Genomic DNA, 16419 nt, shown 5'->3' on the forward strand with positions numbered 1-16419 from the left:
AGAGTGTCAGCTCCTCTGTACAGAGACTGATGGGACTGGCTCAGTGTTCTCTGTACAGCACTGCGGTATATGTCAGAGCTATATAAAAATGAATAATATAAATAACAGTCTGCACCTCCCCCCAGCTCCTGGCTGTATCTGGCTCGGTCTTTCTCTTACTCTATATCTGGATCTGCTATGAGAATTTCCATTTCCACGTCACCCATTTCTACGCCCACCTGGGCTACCCGAATGCCCAGCACCTGGTTGGCCAGAGATACCTAAGAGGTAAGTAGGACTGCAGTACCTATGCATAGAGCTGATTTCTAGGGAAAGAGCTGGACAGCTGAAACACACAAGAAATGTCTTTCCTCTAATTCTGCTCGGTCATCCTTGTAAACTATGGACCCCTGCCAATCTGCATCGTATGGCCACTTCACATTTCTGCAGTGCCATTTGGTCATTGACCTCCTATTCAATGTACAAAGGGACATCAGCATGTCTCCTCCTGTCAGCGTGCCTACAGTGTTTGACTGACAGAACTGTGCAATGAAACTAAGCTAAATATCTAACAGTGCAGGCTTCTGTGTAAATCATAACGCGGGGGGATTACACACATGTGTGCGTATATTAGCAGGATTATTTTCAACTTGTGCTTTCCCCAATGTAATGTTCTCTTAAATAAATGGAGAATATAATAGAGGCCCTTACATTTAATGTGCCTATCCACAATCTCAATCCTCCCAATATATATTTGTTTCTTGGAGACATGGCGGGACCCATGGCCATGCCCTCACCTTTACACATTATGGTGATTTGACAACCAATTGGCAGGCCCCAGTGTTGTCACATGGGGGTTCTATAAAACATTTTGGGCCAATTATGAAATTTGATGACAGATGTTCACACCTCTAGGCGTATTCTTTCATTTGCTAATTAAAACGATGACTCGTTCTGCCATCTAGTGGCCAGTCACAAAAGTGTACAACTGTCACAATATGAAATGCCACCTGTGTAAGCGAATATTATGAGCAATTCGAAAGTGAGTTGACAGAGCAATCATTTATAAATAGCGCTAAAACCTGATTTTTCAAAATATGTGCAGCGTTGGATGAACCAATAATGGGAAAAGCCATAAAGCAAGCCCAGGGATTCACTTTTTGGATTAAGTTTAGACATTACTGGGTGTACCTACCTGACGGAGGCACCATGGAGGTTTATATACAGCACAGCATTCTGGAACCTCAGCACTGGGCTTACAATAATTGACAAATTTCTGTCCTGATGACCCCCATATGCATGAAGCACCCATGGAGTAACCTCAGGAGGGAGCTCCGCACCAAGGCCAATACCCCAATGGGACAGCTGCTGTTAGAATTGGTTGAATGCAGCACTGGTCATCGGTTTCCCTTTTTCTGGCCAATGACCGGGCTTTACTGCTTTCTGCAGACACCAAAACTCAGATCATCTGCTTCTTCTATTCCTGCAGGAATCGGCGTCGGTAAAAATCCAGGGATGGCTTCCCATTGGTTTAGGTAAGTCACACTTTTTAAAAATTCTTTATAGCTGACATAAATTTTTTTAGATTATCAACCCCAAGTGAACCTCAATCTGCTGCTGCATGAGGAACGTGACGCTTTCTGGCATTTTTACAGGTTTTACACCAAACTGCAGCATGTCAAATACTTTAGAGAACAGCAGGGGATCTTCGGAGTCCAGTTATTTTATTAAAGTGTCAAATCCCAGATCATTCAGCAATCTTTGGGCTCTATTTATAAATTATTCCCCCAGTCCATTCATCTGAAATGATGGTCGAATCTCTCTACACTTCTCCATTTCAGTCCTATTAAAACAATGACTCGTCCTGCCACCTAGTGGCCAATCTTCAAAAGTGCATATCTGTCAGAATAGGAAATAAAGGAATAATATGAGCAAATTGACAGAATTTATTATTATTATTAAACAGGATTTCTATAGCACCAACATATTATTATGCATATTATGCAGCGCTGTACATTAAATAGGGATTGCAAATGATAGACTAATACAGACAGTAATACAGGAGGAGAGGACCCTGCCCCGAAGAGCTTACAATCTAGTAGATGGGAGAATTTACACACAATAGGATCATTTATAAATAGAGCCCTGTGTATATAGAAATGTTGCACTGCTGTGTGTTCTAGTAATAGAGAGGAACCAAAGCAAGGGACGCAGGCGGTCAATGTTGCTAAAGGGGTCAGGGTGCAGCAGACAATTATTCTTTAACAGAATGAGGATCAGCAATGCAGACGGAGTGCAAAAGGTAAACATGAACTCTCATTTCAGTGCCGTGGCACAAGTATCACGATCGCTCAGAGGCTTCCTGCATATCAGTGACTTTGCTGCTCCATTGCTAAAATCAATTTTGCAGCATTAAGGAGCAGCAAGGGAGCAGGATGTAGAGCCCTGACACTGCTGCTGGTGGTGATATATCTGCAATGGTAGAATCCCCGGTGTGGTCCTTACATGCAAGTTTCTTGAAATGTATTTTTCACCATAAACTTTTATATTATATACTCCAAATAATTTCAAGGGCCTGTCGTCTTCTGTCACCTAAAATCCTCACAAATTCCCCGCTCTCCTCTTTTCTGCCTCTATTTGTAGTTGCTTCAATTTAAATCAAATTCATCTCCTTTGCTTTCAAATCCCTCCACAGTTCTTGTCCCACTTACCTTTCTGACCTGATAGAAAAATACTCCTCCAGCCGCTCTCTCCACTCCTCCAATGTCCTACTAATGACTTCCTCACTCATAACCTCCTCACACGCACGGCTCCAAGACTTTTCTAGAGCTGCCCCAACTCTCTGGAATGGTCTTCCTCGTCCAATAGGGCTTGCTCCTTTTTGCTCATTTAAAAGAGCCCTCAAAACCCAACGCTTCACCCTCACCTACCCGTCTTCTTCTGTCTCCTAAACCCTCACTACTCACCCACCATTAAATATCTCCCTCCTATTGTGTGATACTTCCCCCACCTCTTAGATTGTAAGCTCTGCGGGGCAGGGTCCTCTCCTCCTCCTGTGTCACTGTCTGTATCTGTCTGTCGTTTGCAATCCTTATTTATTGTACAGCAGTGTTATATGTTGGTGCTATAAAAAATCCTGTTTACTAATATTTTATAATAATAAAGTCTTTCTTTCTCTCTACAGACGAGCAGCACAAAGTATTCGGTCGCCGGCCAAGGAGCTGAACCAAACTCTGACCTCCTAATCCAACACGAAAGGAAAAAGCAGGACTGGTCCGAGACTTTCCAAAGATTTTTGGTAACACCACAAAAAAATAAATAATTATACTTTGTGCACTGTTTGCCTATGTTGTATGTATTATTAGCTCAGTGACTTTGCCTTGGCTGAGATTATAACAGCAGCATTTCCTTAGTCTCCTCCTCACCAGTGATAAACCGGTGCAGTGTTCTCCTCGGCCCCTTTAAGCACCGGGCTGCTTTCTGTTGCGTCAAAATACAGAGGCTGAACCCAACCTATGGCTTCTTCCCATTCAGCTTACAAAACATTTCTGGGGAGAATATGGCCATCGCTTGTAACTTTACAGTAGAACAAGGTGAGAGACTGCACCAGGAGAGGGTTAACCCCAAAAGCTTACTACATGAAAGGGTTACAATTACACTATAATAATATTATAAATATATCAGCTCAACACATTGCAGGGGCATCAAAACAAAAAGGTGTGCAAAATGTAGTTTGTTTTCTTTCAACAGCACCCACACCCAGAGTGAAAAAGCTTGGCCCCTGCCTGTATGCAGCAAATAAGGACCGCTCAGTGCCTGTGTAAGCAGCGGTCTCATTGCAAAGGTTCACCACGGCACCTGCTAAGTGAGCTATCATTCTCCAAAACAGAAGAAACATGAGCTTTGCTGATAAGAGAGATCCATCTATGGCTTGGACAGTATGTTGGATCAGAGACCACTGCTTCCAGAGATACAGCAAGGACAAGGGACAAGTTTTTCTACCCAATGGAGCTACTTTTTAAAAAAAAAAAAAGCCAAGATGGAAGACTGTCATAGGAGAAGGAATGACATCTCAACGCGCACCTTGGTGCTTAGATAGGGGCCATTAGACAAATGGTGATAAAGGGAGATAGTCCAATGTCATCTGTGAGAAGCCTGGGTTGGCAGCTGCCATTCAGATACCTAAACACCCATGTAGCTTCTGGTAGCCCAAACAAAGGGAACACTTCTGCGGCATATCAACCACGTGGCTGCCTTCTCTGCTCTCCTAGGGCCATTGAGGGACCCAGAGCTTGATACTCTCAGAGTTGGGACTCAGGGTCACCTTCTGTACCCAGATGCCCCTTTTAAATAGTAGGTAGGTACGTACACCTCCGCAATAAGTTTACCTTTTTCTCAGCACATCCATTCAGATAATCTCAGAATCATTACTTATCACACACATAGGCTGCCAATACCTGGGAAGAAACTAAACCAAGCCAAGCAATACCATAGAGTGGCTGGAAAGTTTGACCGCTCTTGCAAGCTGTAAATGGTTATTTCCTTGTTTGGCACTGCCAGGAAAGTCTATAGATATTGTTGGATTGAAGTCCAATGTTCTCCCGGGCCACTTTTAGTGGGGCGTGCCACCCAGCTGTTTTTGTAAGGTTGCTGAAAGTTGGGTCAATCCTGAGACCACAACCTGGAATAAAATCCTGTCTATGTAATGACAGAGGAAGGTAAGGGCAGGGTCAGAGGTGGCTCCTCCACCAGAGACAGACATCCAGACTTGACCTTTATTCACTTTTGTGTTCCTGGCACCAGACTATTCCTCCTCCATTTTCACTACTTCCCCCCTCACTGGCTCTAGAATTTTCATTCTAGATCCATTCTCTGCCCTCTCCAGCAATCCTCCTGTGGCAGCGCTAAATAAAAAAAAAACCCCACAAAACACCACCAATGGCCAGTTAATTACCGGCATTTTATTGGAAACAAAATCAAACATAAGAAAACACATATAAAAATGTTAACACAAAATATAGGATTCACTTTTAGGATGCCAGAGGTCACGCAGTAATCAGGTTTAATAAATATTGTGCACTTGCAGCAAACTTTGTGAAAGTGAATGAAGCGATAAGATCAGTCATGTTAAAAGGAGGCAGCCATGTTGTTCAGAGGGGGCATAGGCGATGTTGGCTACCAGGAATGGAGACCGCAGGGTTGTAGAATAAAGCCAAATTGTAAAATGAGGTCACAAATCAGCCACAAGGTAATAAAAAAAAGCCAATTATCTTGCAGCAGGCAATAGATTGGAACTTAGACACCAGGTTTGCTTAAAAGGAATACAACCCTCCCCATTTATATGAATGTATCGCTCTTAGCACAAGCGGCCCAATTTCTATCCCCAGCACTGCAACAGCCAGGTAAAACCACATCGATTGTGTTATTGTTGTACAAGCTGGAGGGAATATATGGGACTCTGTTATCATTAGGAGCATTATAGAGAAGCCTAATAATATTATATCTACAGCCATGGCTACATACTCAACAAGTTCAAGACCTAATAAATGGCCACACAGGGATATTGGAATACAATTTTGATGCACACAACCTTTAAACAAAGACAGTCACCATGCCAATTAATGATCTGAACCTTTATATTCGTGGTGGGTGGGCTGCTTTTCCACCATCTTTTAACATTGCCACATTATCTCTTAGGGAGCGCTAAGGATTGGAAGCAGAGCCAGCTCCTTTAGCCCAGGGAAGCCGGGGCTTCTGTACATAAAAGCAGCAGACATGGACACACAGTATCTGTATGAACCTGATAGTGCACATGGGGAATGTCTTGTTATATGTAGGGGAAGCCTTTCATTGCATTTTTAAAAGCAGAATTAAACTCACTGCGCATGCATGAGACCGGCAATTTTTTCTTCCATTAATGAAAGGGCTCCTTGGCTGCTCCTTCTGCACATGCCTTGTTCTGACACATGTGCAGAGGGAGCAGCCAAGAATCTCCCGGGATGCTTGACATACATATGGTGCTACACACTTTAACATGCTAAAAAAATGTTTTTTTTTTCTTTAAATAAAAGGATTGTCTACCCTTTTATGTAAGGTAAAAATGTTAAACTTAAATCCACTTTAACATGAGGGAACCCATTGGAAGAACTTAAGGTCTTAAGGGATCCTTTACCCACAACACATAGTAGATAAGCATGGTGGTCAGCAGGAAGAGTTAAACCCCCTGATAAAGTCTTTTCCAGTCACTTCCTTTCCTAAGGGTGCACCAGGCACTGTGCAGACTCTTTGAACAAAATGGTCATCCCAGAGAATTGAAAATGAACAGCTGTCCATATCGGAGAATCCCCCTTAACAACAACTTTTGCCTAGACAACTCAAATTCCTCCATTTGTAAAAACTGGGGATTAGAAATTCCCTCAAACATTGCTTACTAGACTTTCCTCCAAATAGCTAAGTTTTTTTTGCTGACCCCCAAATGTACAAAATCAGAGAAAAAAAAATCTGTTTTGCGTGGCTGTCCCACACAGCAGCTTTGCAGTTGCACCTAATATTACAATAACCTGGGATATCTTGGACATTATATCATCTACTATGGAAAATCCATTTCAATAGGATAATCCTTTCAATCACAATACTATAACACTCTCAATATATCCCCCGAAGAAGACTATTGGCAAAACCCATGGGGTGAAAACAAGATGTTATACCAGCTTTATTCATTTTAATCAAGGATTCTCCTGTATAGGTGCGAAAGCAGCACTACCCCTGATATTTGAAATGGGAGTTATCAATCTATGGATCGTTTTGAAGTGTATGAATGTTAGTCGAATTCACTACAATCCCTGAATACAAAATACATTTTGAAGTTGGCAAAAACGAAACCCCAGTTTTTTTTCCCCCCCTAATTCTCTCAAACATTCCATGGTGGGAATCTTCCAGGTCCATGTGCTTCAATGGCAGTAATGGATTTTCACCAGGAAATGACAGATCTAGAATTTCTCTTCACTTTCTACTGCTGACCATTGCCACCGAGAAAGAGGGGCAAACTCCTATAGCTAAAACATAGACAGCAGTTCAGATGTAACACAGGGCCTTACCTTTCCCTACACTATAAAATAAACAAGCTTTGTGCGTCCATATACTGGCTTCTACGGGAGAATTGATAGTTTTATTGTTCCCTATTCATTTGCAAGATTGCATGGCTGTATTATTGCTTTCAATTCATCCCAGCAATGCCAAACATAGCAAAGTGTGGCTTCAGTTTTGTCCCTGGCCCCTTTTACCTGGGCCTATCACCCAGCACTAATCACCGGGCTGTTTTGGGAGGTTACTGAGAGTTTTCCCACCCAGCTTGTGAAAAAAAATTCTGGGTTGAACACTGGGCTTCTTTGGAAAGGTCCCAGCTTTTCCCAGAACCTTGACCCAGCACACAGAGTATGAAATATCCAATATGATTCCACTAGGACCAGAAGTCCTAAAAACAATTAATATTTTTCAATTTAAAAAAGCTCAAGTAGTATGTTGAGTTCAAAAAATGCGCTTCAAAGCATAGCAACACCAAACATAAGGAAAATAACTCCTTGGGTGTCATTGAATGGAAGGCAGCAGTCCTAATCTACACACTGGATGGAAAATAGGAGCTTCCATGTTTTTTCCGAATACCTGAGTAGTACAAGTGGATTCAGGAAAACAGAAGTCCTGTCATGTCCAGGCCTCAATGATGTCATCACTTTCCAAGCCAAGCTGTTCAGCTGTGTTTTGTGCTTTAAGTTTCATCCCTTCAAACATGAAGCAAACCTTCTTGGAGAGCCCCATGGCAGTCTTGTATTGGTCCATCAGAGACTTCAAGGGTTCGTTCTGTATATAAAAAAACAAAAAAACCAATGATTATATAACAGCCCCAACTGCAAATATGTCAATGTCATAGAAACTATTTGTCATGGTTGTAAATTATATCATGGAGATAAAGGACAACGGTGCCAAATCACTGCCTCTGGAGATTATAGCTTTGATTTTAGCAGTTCAGGGAGGAAAAACCGTAGGAGATCAGCCTTGCTATGCCAGGATATTCTTCACATGGATCACCAATAAATGAGATTGTATCATTGTTCCTATATATTAATCTCTTACCCTAAACTATAGACCGAACAGCTCATTTACAGTATTGTACACCTGAAGAAGCCCAACTGTGGTGAAACATGTTGGGACCGACAATACGGATATATATATATATTTATATATTTCACCATTGTTAGTGTATGACTGTCTAGACTAAAATATCCTAGTTCTGTAAAACAAAAACAAAAACACAATACTAGGGATATAATTTACATTTATGTTCTATTATAATTTTGTATGAATCTGAAGTATATAAAAAATATAAATTATGTATTGATAACTCCTGCCTCAAACCTCTTTTCTACCACTTTTTAATAATCCCTTACCTTGCCAATTGTGACGGTGAGCTGGGACTGTTTATCCTTTCCCTGCACCTTCAGGCAAATCTTTTCCTCCGTGTGCTCTGCATCAGCTCCCTGTTCATCCGAAGAAGACAGAACCATGCAGTCTGCAGAGAAAAAGTTTTCATATTACAGCAAACCCATCTTGTCATGAAATGTTCTCCCTAGCCCCTTTTAGTTGAGCGCACAACCTGGCACTTTTCAGCAACCACCCGGCTGTTTTTGGGTGATTACTGAGGAGTTGGGTCACAATACCGGAATGCCACCCGCCTACAATTTCTTACCACCCAGCTTAAACATATCCTGGTTGAGCATGGTTACCTATTATATCAGCCACTGTTAGGTTCAAGGATTTTGCGGTCTCCTTGGTATTCAGCTCCTCGTCTCCCCGAAGCAGCAAGATTTGTGAAGGCTCCACTTCAACGTGCGAGGCCACAAGCTCCACCAGACGCTGCAATGGGTCTGTCTAAAAGTAAAAAAAAAAAAGAAAAGAAAATGTATTACCTCTACAATGAACCAATCATTTCAGGGATATCTTAAAGTTTATTTAATCAACTAATCTGCTCATTTTGTCCTCATCAATTTACTACTAATAAATGTAACCTCTTTTTGGAGAAGTGAAAAGGATTCTGCTAATTCCCCTTCAAAATCTAAAGGGTGGGATTTCCTGTCTACTCTTCCACATTATAAGACATAAGGAGCTGATTGTAGTTCAGAGACTGTCAATGTTTTCAGCACAGAGGGGGTGGGGTTCTACTCCATAGATATAGTACACCAAGGCTGCGTACACACCTTTAATAATGATCTTTCACAAGCCTTTCCAATGACAAAAGACTGCACGATGCATGAATGAGTGTTGTACATAGCACCATTCAGCCCTATGGAAAGGGGAGGAGAATCACAGAGCGGCACCCTGCTGTGCTCTCCTCCCTTTAACTTGTATTACGATTATTCCTGGATCTGGCTGGACAGATCCATAAATGAAATTGGACTAGTGCTGTACACACGTCAGATTCTCCTCAGATATCAGCGTTGAAGCGATAATCAGACAAGAATCATCTGACGTGTGTACGTAGCCTAAGTGTTATTTCCTAGGACAGGGAAAGACATTATTGGAAGGGTCACTCGATGTTCAGGAAAAAGCCTAAAGAAACCCAACCCCACCACATCCAAGAACTATCAATATATTACATTTATCCTTGGGTTGAAAATAAACCCTCAAGCCTTCGCAAAGGCGGGTGAATATTGAAGACGGGTGAGGATGAGGTTTGCCCACTCTACCTCTAGATCTGAATTCTTATTACTTTATTTAGAAATTCAAGACAACTGAAAAAACGTTTGATTCGTTGGAACACTATTACAAGCTACATCACTACTGCATGTGAGGGCAAAAAGTACAATCCATGCAACATCTACAAGTCCAGCGCGCCATTTATAAATCAGGGAATCCAAGGTTTCCTCAAACAAATCAACTACTGCCATTGAAACACTTGGACCTGGAAGACACTACACACATGTCCAAATACCAATCTATACCCATATCCCCCCCCATATCTGTATCCATATCCCCATCCATCTATATGAACATTTTCAGGAATAGGCAGCGTGATGTTATGTGGGGCATCAATGTATATTTTTTCCCCCCTAGATTCCTTACATTGCAAAGGTACAACACGCCACATTTGTGTTAGGTCAACACTTCTAGGATGAGGAGTAACCCACGACCCATTCACATAAACGTGGTGGCAATTCAGGGCAGCTGCAGTTCAATTTACAGCCCCATCACATAAAGAAAGCAATATTATAAGCACTGGTAGGCTCAACAGGTAAGACTTATCTGTTATCGCCTAAATATCCAAGAAGAAAGTCTTACAATTGTTTTTTGGGTGAAGTCTCACTATGGACAGAGAATCAAAAATTAGAGGGGTTGGGGGGATATTTAGGAGACTGTTCTCCATGTTCAAAGTTTACCAGGCAGATTCTGCCCCTGTACCAAGTCTTTTCCTCTGCTATATAAGACCATATTGGAAGATTAGGCAGCTTTCCCAAGCTATTCCTTACTTGATTAAACTGTCATAGGTAAGGCAATTAGAGTGTAAGCTCCTCTTTAACAGGCCAAAAATTATACATAAATAATGCCTGTGTTGAGCATTCAGAAGCTGCTTACCATGCGGATGTTTATACGGAAGATCTTCCCCCTACGACGCACTTTTATGGTCAGTTCCGGCACCGTGCTGGTCCCCACCATAATCACATCGTTGTCCTCAGAAACGTACTTGCGCTGTGGGGAAAGGACAGTGCCCAGATCTAGCAGGCAGGCTTCCATCTTCCTGACCACACAGAAGGAAAGTATTAGCAATGCAATGGAGAATAAAATTGTGAATTTGTTATATATAAAAAGGAATAGATGTCCTTTAAAATGAACGTAACCCACCCATCTTCTCCAAAGCTCCATAACTTGATCACACCCTGGGTATACCCACCTGACATTGGTTCCGAGCCGCCATTTTCCTTGTTTAGTGCTTTAGCCATATTGATTGGCCAAGCAAGGGTGACATAACCCCTGTGCAGGAGTTCATTCAGTCCTGGCAGCTGCAGCAATTACAGTGACAGCTTAAGGGAACTATCAGGTAGGTGGGTATGTTCAGGTAGGAAAGAAAAGGCTGCTCATTCACAAACTTTATATCCACTTTAATAAATAATAACTTTATATCTGCTCAGAGTAAATGAGCTGAATGATGCTGCTAACCAAAAGACAAGAGCGCCATCTAGCAGGGAGGCAAAGTTTTCAATGGCCTCCTGTGGTAAGGAAAATACAGGGACATCTGACCAGGCTCTATTAACGCATGCTGCAGAGATTCCTTGATCACAGAGACCAATGATGCTGCTTGTACTACACACACTGTACCTTATTTTACGGTTCAGGCCACACTGCCTTCCTTTTGTTCCTCCTTTTTTTCCTACTGGGGTGTTCGGAGAAGGAGGCGGTGAGGGAGACGAGTTGCGTATACTGTAATGAGTACAAAAAAAAAAGCAACATTTAACAACGGTAAAACTTATTCAATTTGCAATTCAAAAAACACAACCCCCACAATATTTTGGGGGAAGCCAATTAGTAGTGTCCAGGCTGAGATTCGAACCTGGAACCCAGCACTGCAGAGGCCACTGAGCTTCCCATTCATTATAACCATCAATCTCCATGCTCCAATAAGGACAGCTGCCAATCAGTGAACTAATCACATAGGAAAATATTTCTGGATTGGAGATCTCGTACCCCTACAAGCAGATCGCTCCATGCTTGCACAGAAGCCACCCCATATCAGGAAGGTAACCCACACAGAACACAATGTTGGGAAATCAGGAAAGATTTACAGTTCTAGAACATGGCACGGAGGTCCAATGATATAAATGTGGTGCCAATACCAGAAACATGTAAATCTTGCATGAATATCTAACAATCGGCAATCACCTTTCACGTGTTGGTTGGGGCTCCTGGCTGTCTGCATCCTCCGTGTCTGATGTTACAGAGTGAGGCGCTGGCACAATGGCAGGCAGAGGGGCTTCAACGGCTTCATTCTGAAGGTCTGCAAGGACAAATATTAAATTATTGGGGTGCTTTGTACAGTCTATGCAAACATATAAGTAACATACAAATTAAGACTTGTGTCATTTCCTTTTACAGGAACAGCAGATATTATTCCAACAATGCAACCACACTATTCCATTGCAGGTACTCCCATCGGGATCTTCGGCCTTCCTGAATGGCCAGGTGAAGTGACTCCTGCATAGGGGTTCAGTCTCTGCAGCTGCAGGGGAGTCAGCAGTAGCCAGCAACCAATGCCAAGCTGTGCATGGGAGCAGCCATTGAAGCTCCAGAGTTGATATTGGAGCTAGAGGGCTCAGATTAGAGGAGAGCTGATCATGTTGTCTCACTTTAGATTTAAAATAAAAAATCATGTATATACCTCCTGTCCTGCCACTTGTTTCTCAATGTTCTGTTTACCATCTCTTTCTCTTTTCTCTGTACACCTCCTCTCTCGGTAGTCTCATATCCTCCTTTGGCTTACATCTGTATGCTGATGACACTCAGATCTATCTGTCCACCCCTGACCTGTCTCCCTCAGTCCTGGATAAGGTCTCATGCTGCCGGTCAGCCATCTCATCATGGATGTCTGACCGATTCCTGAATCTCAAACTGGATAAAACAGAACTCATCATCATCCCCCCCTCAAATGCCAAATCTCCCCTGACATATATCTAAATGTTAACAACACTGTTATTTGGCCCTCTCCTCAGGCACATTTTCTTGGCGTCACTTTTGATTCTGCCCTCTCATTTACCCCCCATATTCAGAACATTTCCAGGTCCTGTCACTTTCACCAACTCCTTGTACACGCTCTTATCTCTTGTCTGGACTACTGTAACATCCTCCTCACTGGCATTCCACTAACCCGACTCTCTCCTCTACAATCTATTATGAATGCTGCAGCCAGACTCATCCATCCTTCCCTCCGCTCCTCTTCCGCTGCATCTCTTTGTAGTTCTCTCCATTGGCTTCCATTTCACCTTAGAATCAAATTTAAGCTCCTGTGCTTTGCCTTCAAATCCCTCCACAGTTATTGTCCCACTTACATTTCTGACATGGTTAAAAAAATACTTCCCAGCCGCTCTCTCCGCTCCTCCAATGACCTACTAATGACTTCCTCACTCATAACCTCATCACACAAACGGCTCCAAGACTTTTCTAGAGCTGTCCCGATTCTCTGGAATGGTCTTTCTCATACCATTTGGCTTGCTCATACATTCTACTCAATTAAAAGAACACTCAAAACACACTTTTTCCATACTTGCCTACCCGTCTTCTTCTGTCTTTTAAAACCATCACTCCATATCTCCCCTCCTATTGTGAGACTTCCCCCACCTCCCAGATTGTAAGCTCTTCGGGGCAGGGTCCTCTCCTCCATAACTGTAACTATCATTTATCTACCCCTATCTTATGTACAGCGATGCCTAATATGTTGGCGCTATATAAATCCTGTTTAATAATATTAATAGGCCCTGGAACAGGAACCGCATCTGGAACTTTAATTGCCTGTGGCCCCTACAAGAAAAATTAAGGATGCAGGGGCCAGTGTGAGGGCCAACTAACTTTGTAGGTTGGGGGATTCTAGCCCAAAATAGAGCAAAGGGGAGAATGTGTGGACAAGGCCAGAATTTCCTCTCCTTTGCAGAAATTTTAAAATAGTTTTTTAAGATTCCTGCACATCACACTTAATAAAAGGAGGTCAGCTCCCTGTGTTTTCTTCATCAGCCAGCATTCACCCTTAACATTCCAACTCCACATCAGATATCTGTATTGCAGTCACGTGGACTTCTATGGAACCATCTCTGACCTTAGCACAGTCGCAGTCAATAAATGGGGAAATTTCGGTTGTCAGAATCTCAGCAAAATATAAAGTTGGGGGGGGGGTTCTATCTTTGAATGAGGTTCTTATTGCAGCAAGAATGATTTGGCGGTCCTGTGCAGAATATCGCAGCCTCCGGAAATATGTGACATCCCAGAAGGCTGGAGGATTACCTGCCAATCCTTTACACTGCAATGAGATCCTTGAAAGTCAGTATGAGAATAACATCAGGGAACAAGCAGTACTATCATCAGAAAATTTTTGGGTGATGACTGATTTTGCTCCTTAAAGCAGATCTAAGATTGATTCTTATGTTTTCAATGTTTCCTAGCAAACCAAATCCCACATTGGTTTTTAAAGTGGAACCAAACCCAGGATACTTACCTGTCATATCACCATCGTCTTCCTGTATACGATGGCTGACATCTAGATTGGCTCTTCAATGGACTTGGTTCCACTTTACATCTATTAAGGGGATTACTAAATTTGGCATAATTCTCTTCAGCCCCCGCTCTGGTCACATGACTGGACGTACCTTCACATCCCTGTTTTTTCTGCAGCTCTTTCTCCATTTCGGCCACGGTGCTGACATCATCCGGGAGAAGTTTCAAAGAACTGTTCACCTGCAGAGAAGCAAAAAAATGAAGGATTAGAGCCTTGTATAATCGGGGGTATTAAAGCTCAAATCCGGGTGGATATATAAAAAAATACCCGGTCAGTGCTGCAGAACGGAGCGGCATCGTACCTTATTGGAGTACACGGCCACGATGGGGGCCGTTCCCGGGAGGATCCTGCGGCGTTTGGGTTTCTTGGGCAGCACAACAGCAACATCGCTGTCACTGCTGTCATCACCCTGCCAAAAAGAAAGACATAAATCAAATATGTGACAAATCCATTCACAGAGAATGAATAAAGACTGGCGAGTGGGATTGGTGATCAGGTGTCAAGTTCATTCCAAAGCAAAGTAACAAAAACATTGCCAATTGTACCCCATGGCGGGCTTCCCTAATAAACACCCCGGGCATTAGTTATCAGCCGCTGGGCTGTATGCTATACCCATCATCAAGCACTGGGTGGAGCTCTCAGCCGTACAATGTTCCATATAGAGGCTCGGTGAATGCAGGCAGTGAATGATGACCATTTGTCAATCACCAGTTGGATTTGCAGCGATGGACGCTGTACCCTGTTGAGGAGGAATCACCCTAACATTGGGGTAAGGAAGCCCCAAACCGGGGCCCCTCTTTGTGGCTATAGAGCCCCCCCACTTTTCTGCACACATGTGGGGTCTTCCTTCACCTGTTATCATAGCATTTGCACTACAAGCATCCAGACACCAGAATATACACCCTGGTGAATCCATCTGAACACTGAGGCAATAAAAGGTCGCTGGTGCTCCATCCTGCATGCATTGTTGCCTTAGCTGGAGCCATTATTACATGCGTTCACTCAATACCCAAAAATTTCAAAAGTTTTTTGCATTGGATTCAATTATAAAATATGTAAATTCAATTCACACACTTTTAAAGTGAATCAAATGTGTATGTTTTGGGGAAACTAATAACTATAATTGGCCTTCGTAGTTTATCCTTCGTGAACAGTACAATGCCGGTAGATGTCTGACCAGAGGCAGACATAGGGAGGTGCAGAGTGCAGCACAGGGGCCCCGGGAGATCCTCAGCCAACAGGGGCCCAAAGTCAAATTTGATCAGGGGCCAAGGGGCCCAGTGTTGGCTACAGCCACCATTGCTTCCAACACTAACAGAGCTCTCAATTAATATGTCCCCCACCTTTCTGTCTTCCCAAAGCCAATCACTGGCCATTTACAGAATCTAAGGTGCCCTGTGATTGGCCAAGGGAAGAAGAAATGAGGGGCCCCAATAGAGGGCCCCCAAAGAGTAGAAGGCCTTAATAGAAGGGGGAGGGAGGACACAAGAATAAAGGGGCCCCAATAGAAGCCCAGCACCATGTTGGCCATGACGATGGGAAAGTATTGCAAAGCGCACCCCAATATGTTGTTACATGGTAAATAAAAAGCTTTGGCTATAAACACTTCAGTTCTCCATTACAGCCGTGTGGTCACCAAGACAGGAAGTGACTGGAAGTCTGCCCAGCAGGGCCATCGCCATGGAAACCTCTGTACAAAGAGGAAAGAGCCAAAGGCTGAATAAGAAGTCCCAGAATATAAAATTAGGATGGGGAGAGCTCCTGAGACCCCCATGAAGGTCCTGGGAATCAGGGTCACGTGACCTGGACCCAACACCAAGTTGGTACAGGTCACATGACCCTTCAGCACCCACTTCAGAAGTGCTGCTCTAAGGTGGAAAACACAGTCCCTGGCACCTCATGTGTATGCGGGTAAGTAAAGACCGCCAAATGCACAGCCCGCCTCATACTCACATCACAAATCGCAACTCTCTCCGCCATTTCTAGCCTGTTATTTATACTTTACTCTGATTGGCCCTGTCGACCGTCACTTGCCGATCTGACAACTCATTGGAAGCTGCGAGTGTTGAGCCGCCTCTCTTCGCGCTGGGCATGACGGGAGATGTAGTTCCGTATGACAGGAAGCGGCATGG

The 16419-nt window shown here is 43.2% G+C and overlaps 1 protein-coding gene across 2 annotated transcripts; it reads right to left on the reverse strand.

Annotated features, from left to right (window-relative positions):
• Positions 1 to 1585: 1585 nt before the first annotated feature.
• LOC140334983 (NFATC2-interacting protein-like) lies at positions 1586 to 16370 on the reverse strand. Of its 2 annotated transcripts, XM_072417303.1 has the most exons (10): positions 16241 to 16370; positions 14589 to 14696; positions 14379 to 14466; positions 11908 to 12022; positions 11347 to 11448; positions 10606 to 10768; positions 8760 to 8904; positions 8424 to 8545; positions 7642 to 7836; positions 1586 to 1878 (listed from the first exon to the last, which is right to left on the reverse strand). In XM_072417303.1, exons 1-9 carry the CDS (start codon positions 16265 to 16267, stop codon positions 7681 to 7683), a joined length of 1026 nt encoding a protein of 341 aa, XP_072273404.1. In that variant the 5' UTR covers positions 16268 to 16370; the 3' UTR covers positions 1586 to 1878; positions 7642 to 7680. The 2 variants fall into 2 exon arrangements, with proteins under 2 accessions (XP_072273404.1, XP_072273403.1); XM_072417302.1 differs by lacking the exon at positions 1586 to 1878 and having other exon boundaries at positions 4910 to 7836.
• Between the last annotated feature and the right edge of the window lie 49 nt (positions 16371 to 16419).

The sequence above is a fragment of the Pyxicephalus adspersus genome, chromosome 7, assembly GCF_032062135.1.
Source record: "Pyxicephalus adspersus chromosome 7, UCB_Pads_2.0, whole genome shotgun sequence".
Classification (NCBI taxonomy): domain Eukaryota; kingdom Metazoa; phylum Chordata; class Amphibia; order Anura; family Pyxicephalidae; genus Pyxicephalus; species Pyxicephalus adspersus.

Excerpts from the sequence above, each read along its gene's own strand:
- LOC140334983 (XM_072417303.1), bottom strand. The coding sequence starts at position 16,267 with ATGGCGGAGAGAGTTGCGATTTGTGAT. Across the intron at positions 14,467-14,588 it reads TGGCCGTGTACTCCAATAAG|GTGAACAGTTCTTTGAAACT; the intron begins GTACGATGCCGC and ends GCTTCTCTGCAG. Across the intron at positions 12,023-14,378 it reads GAAAAAACAGGGATGTGAAG|ACCTTCAGAATGAAGCCGTT; the intron begins GTACGTCCAGTC and ends TTGTCCTTGCAG.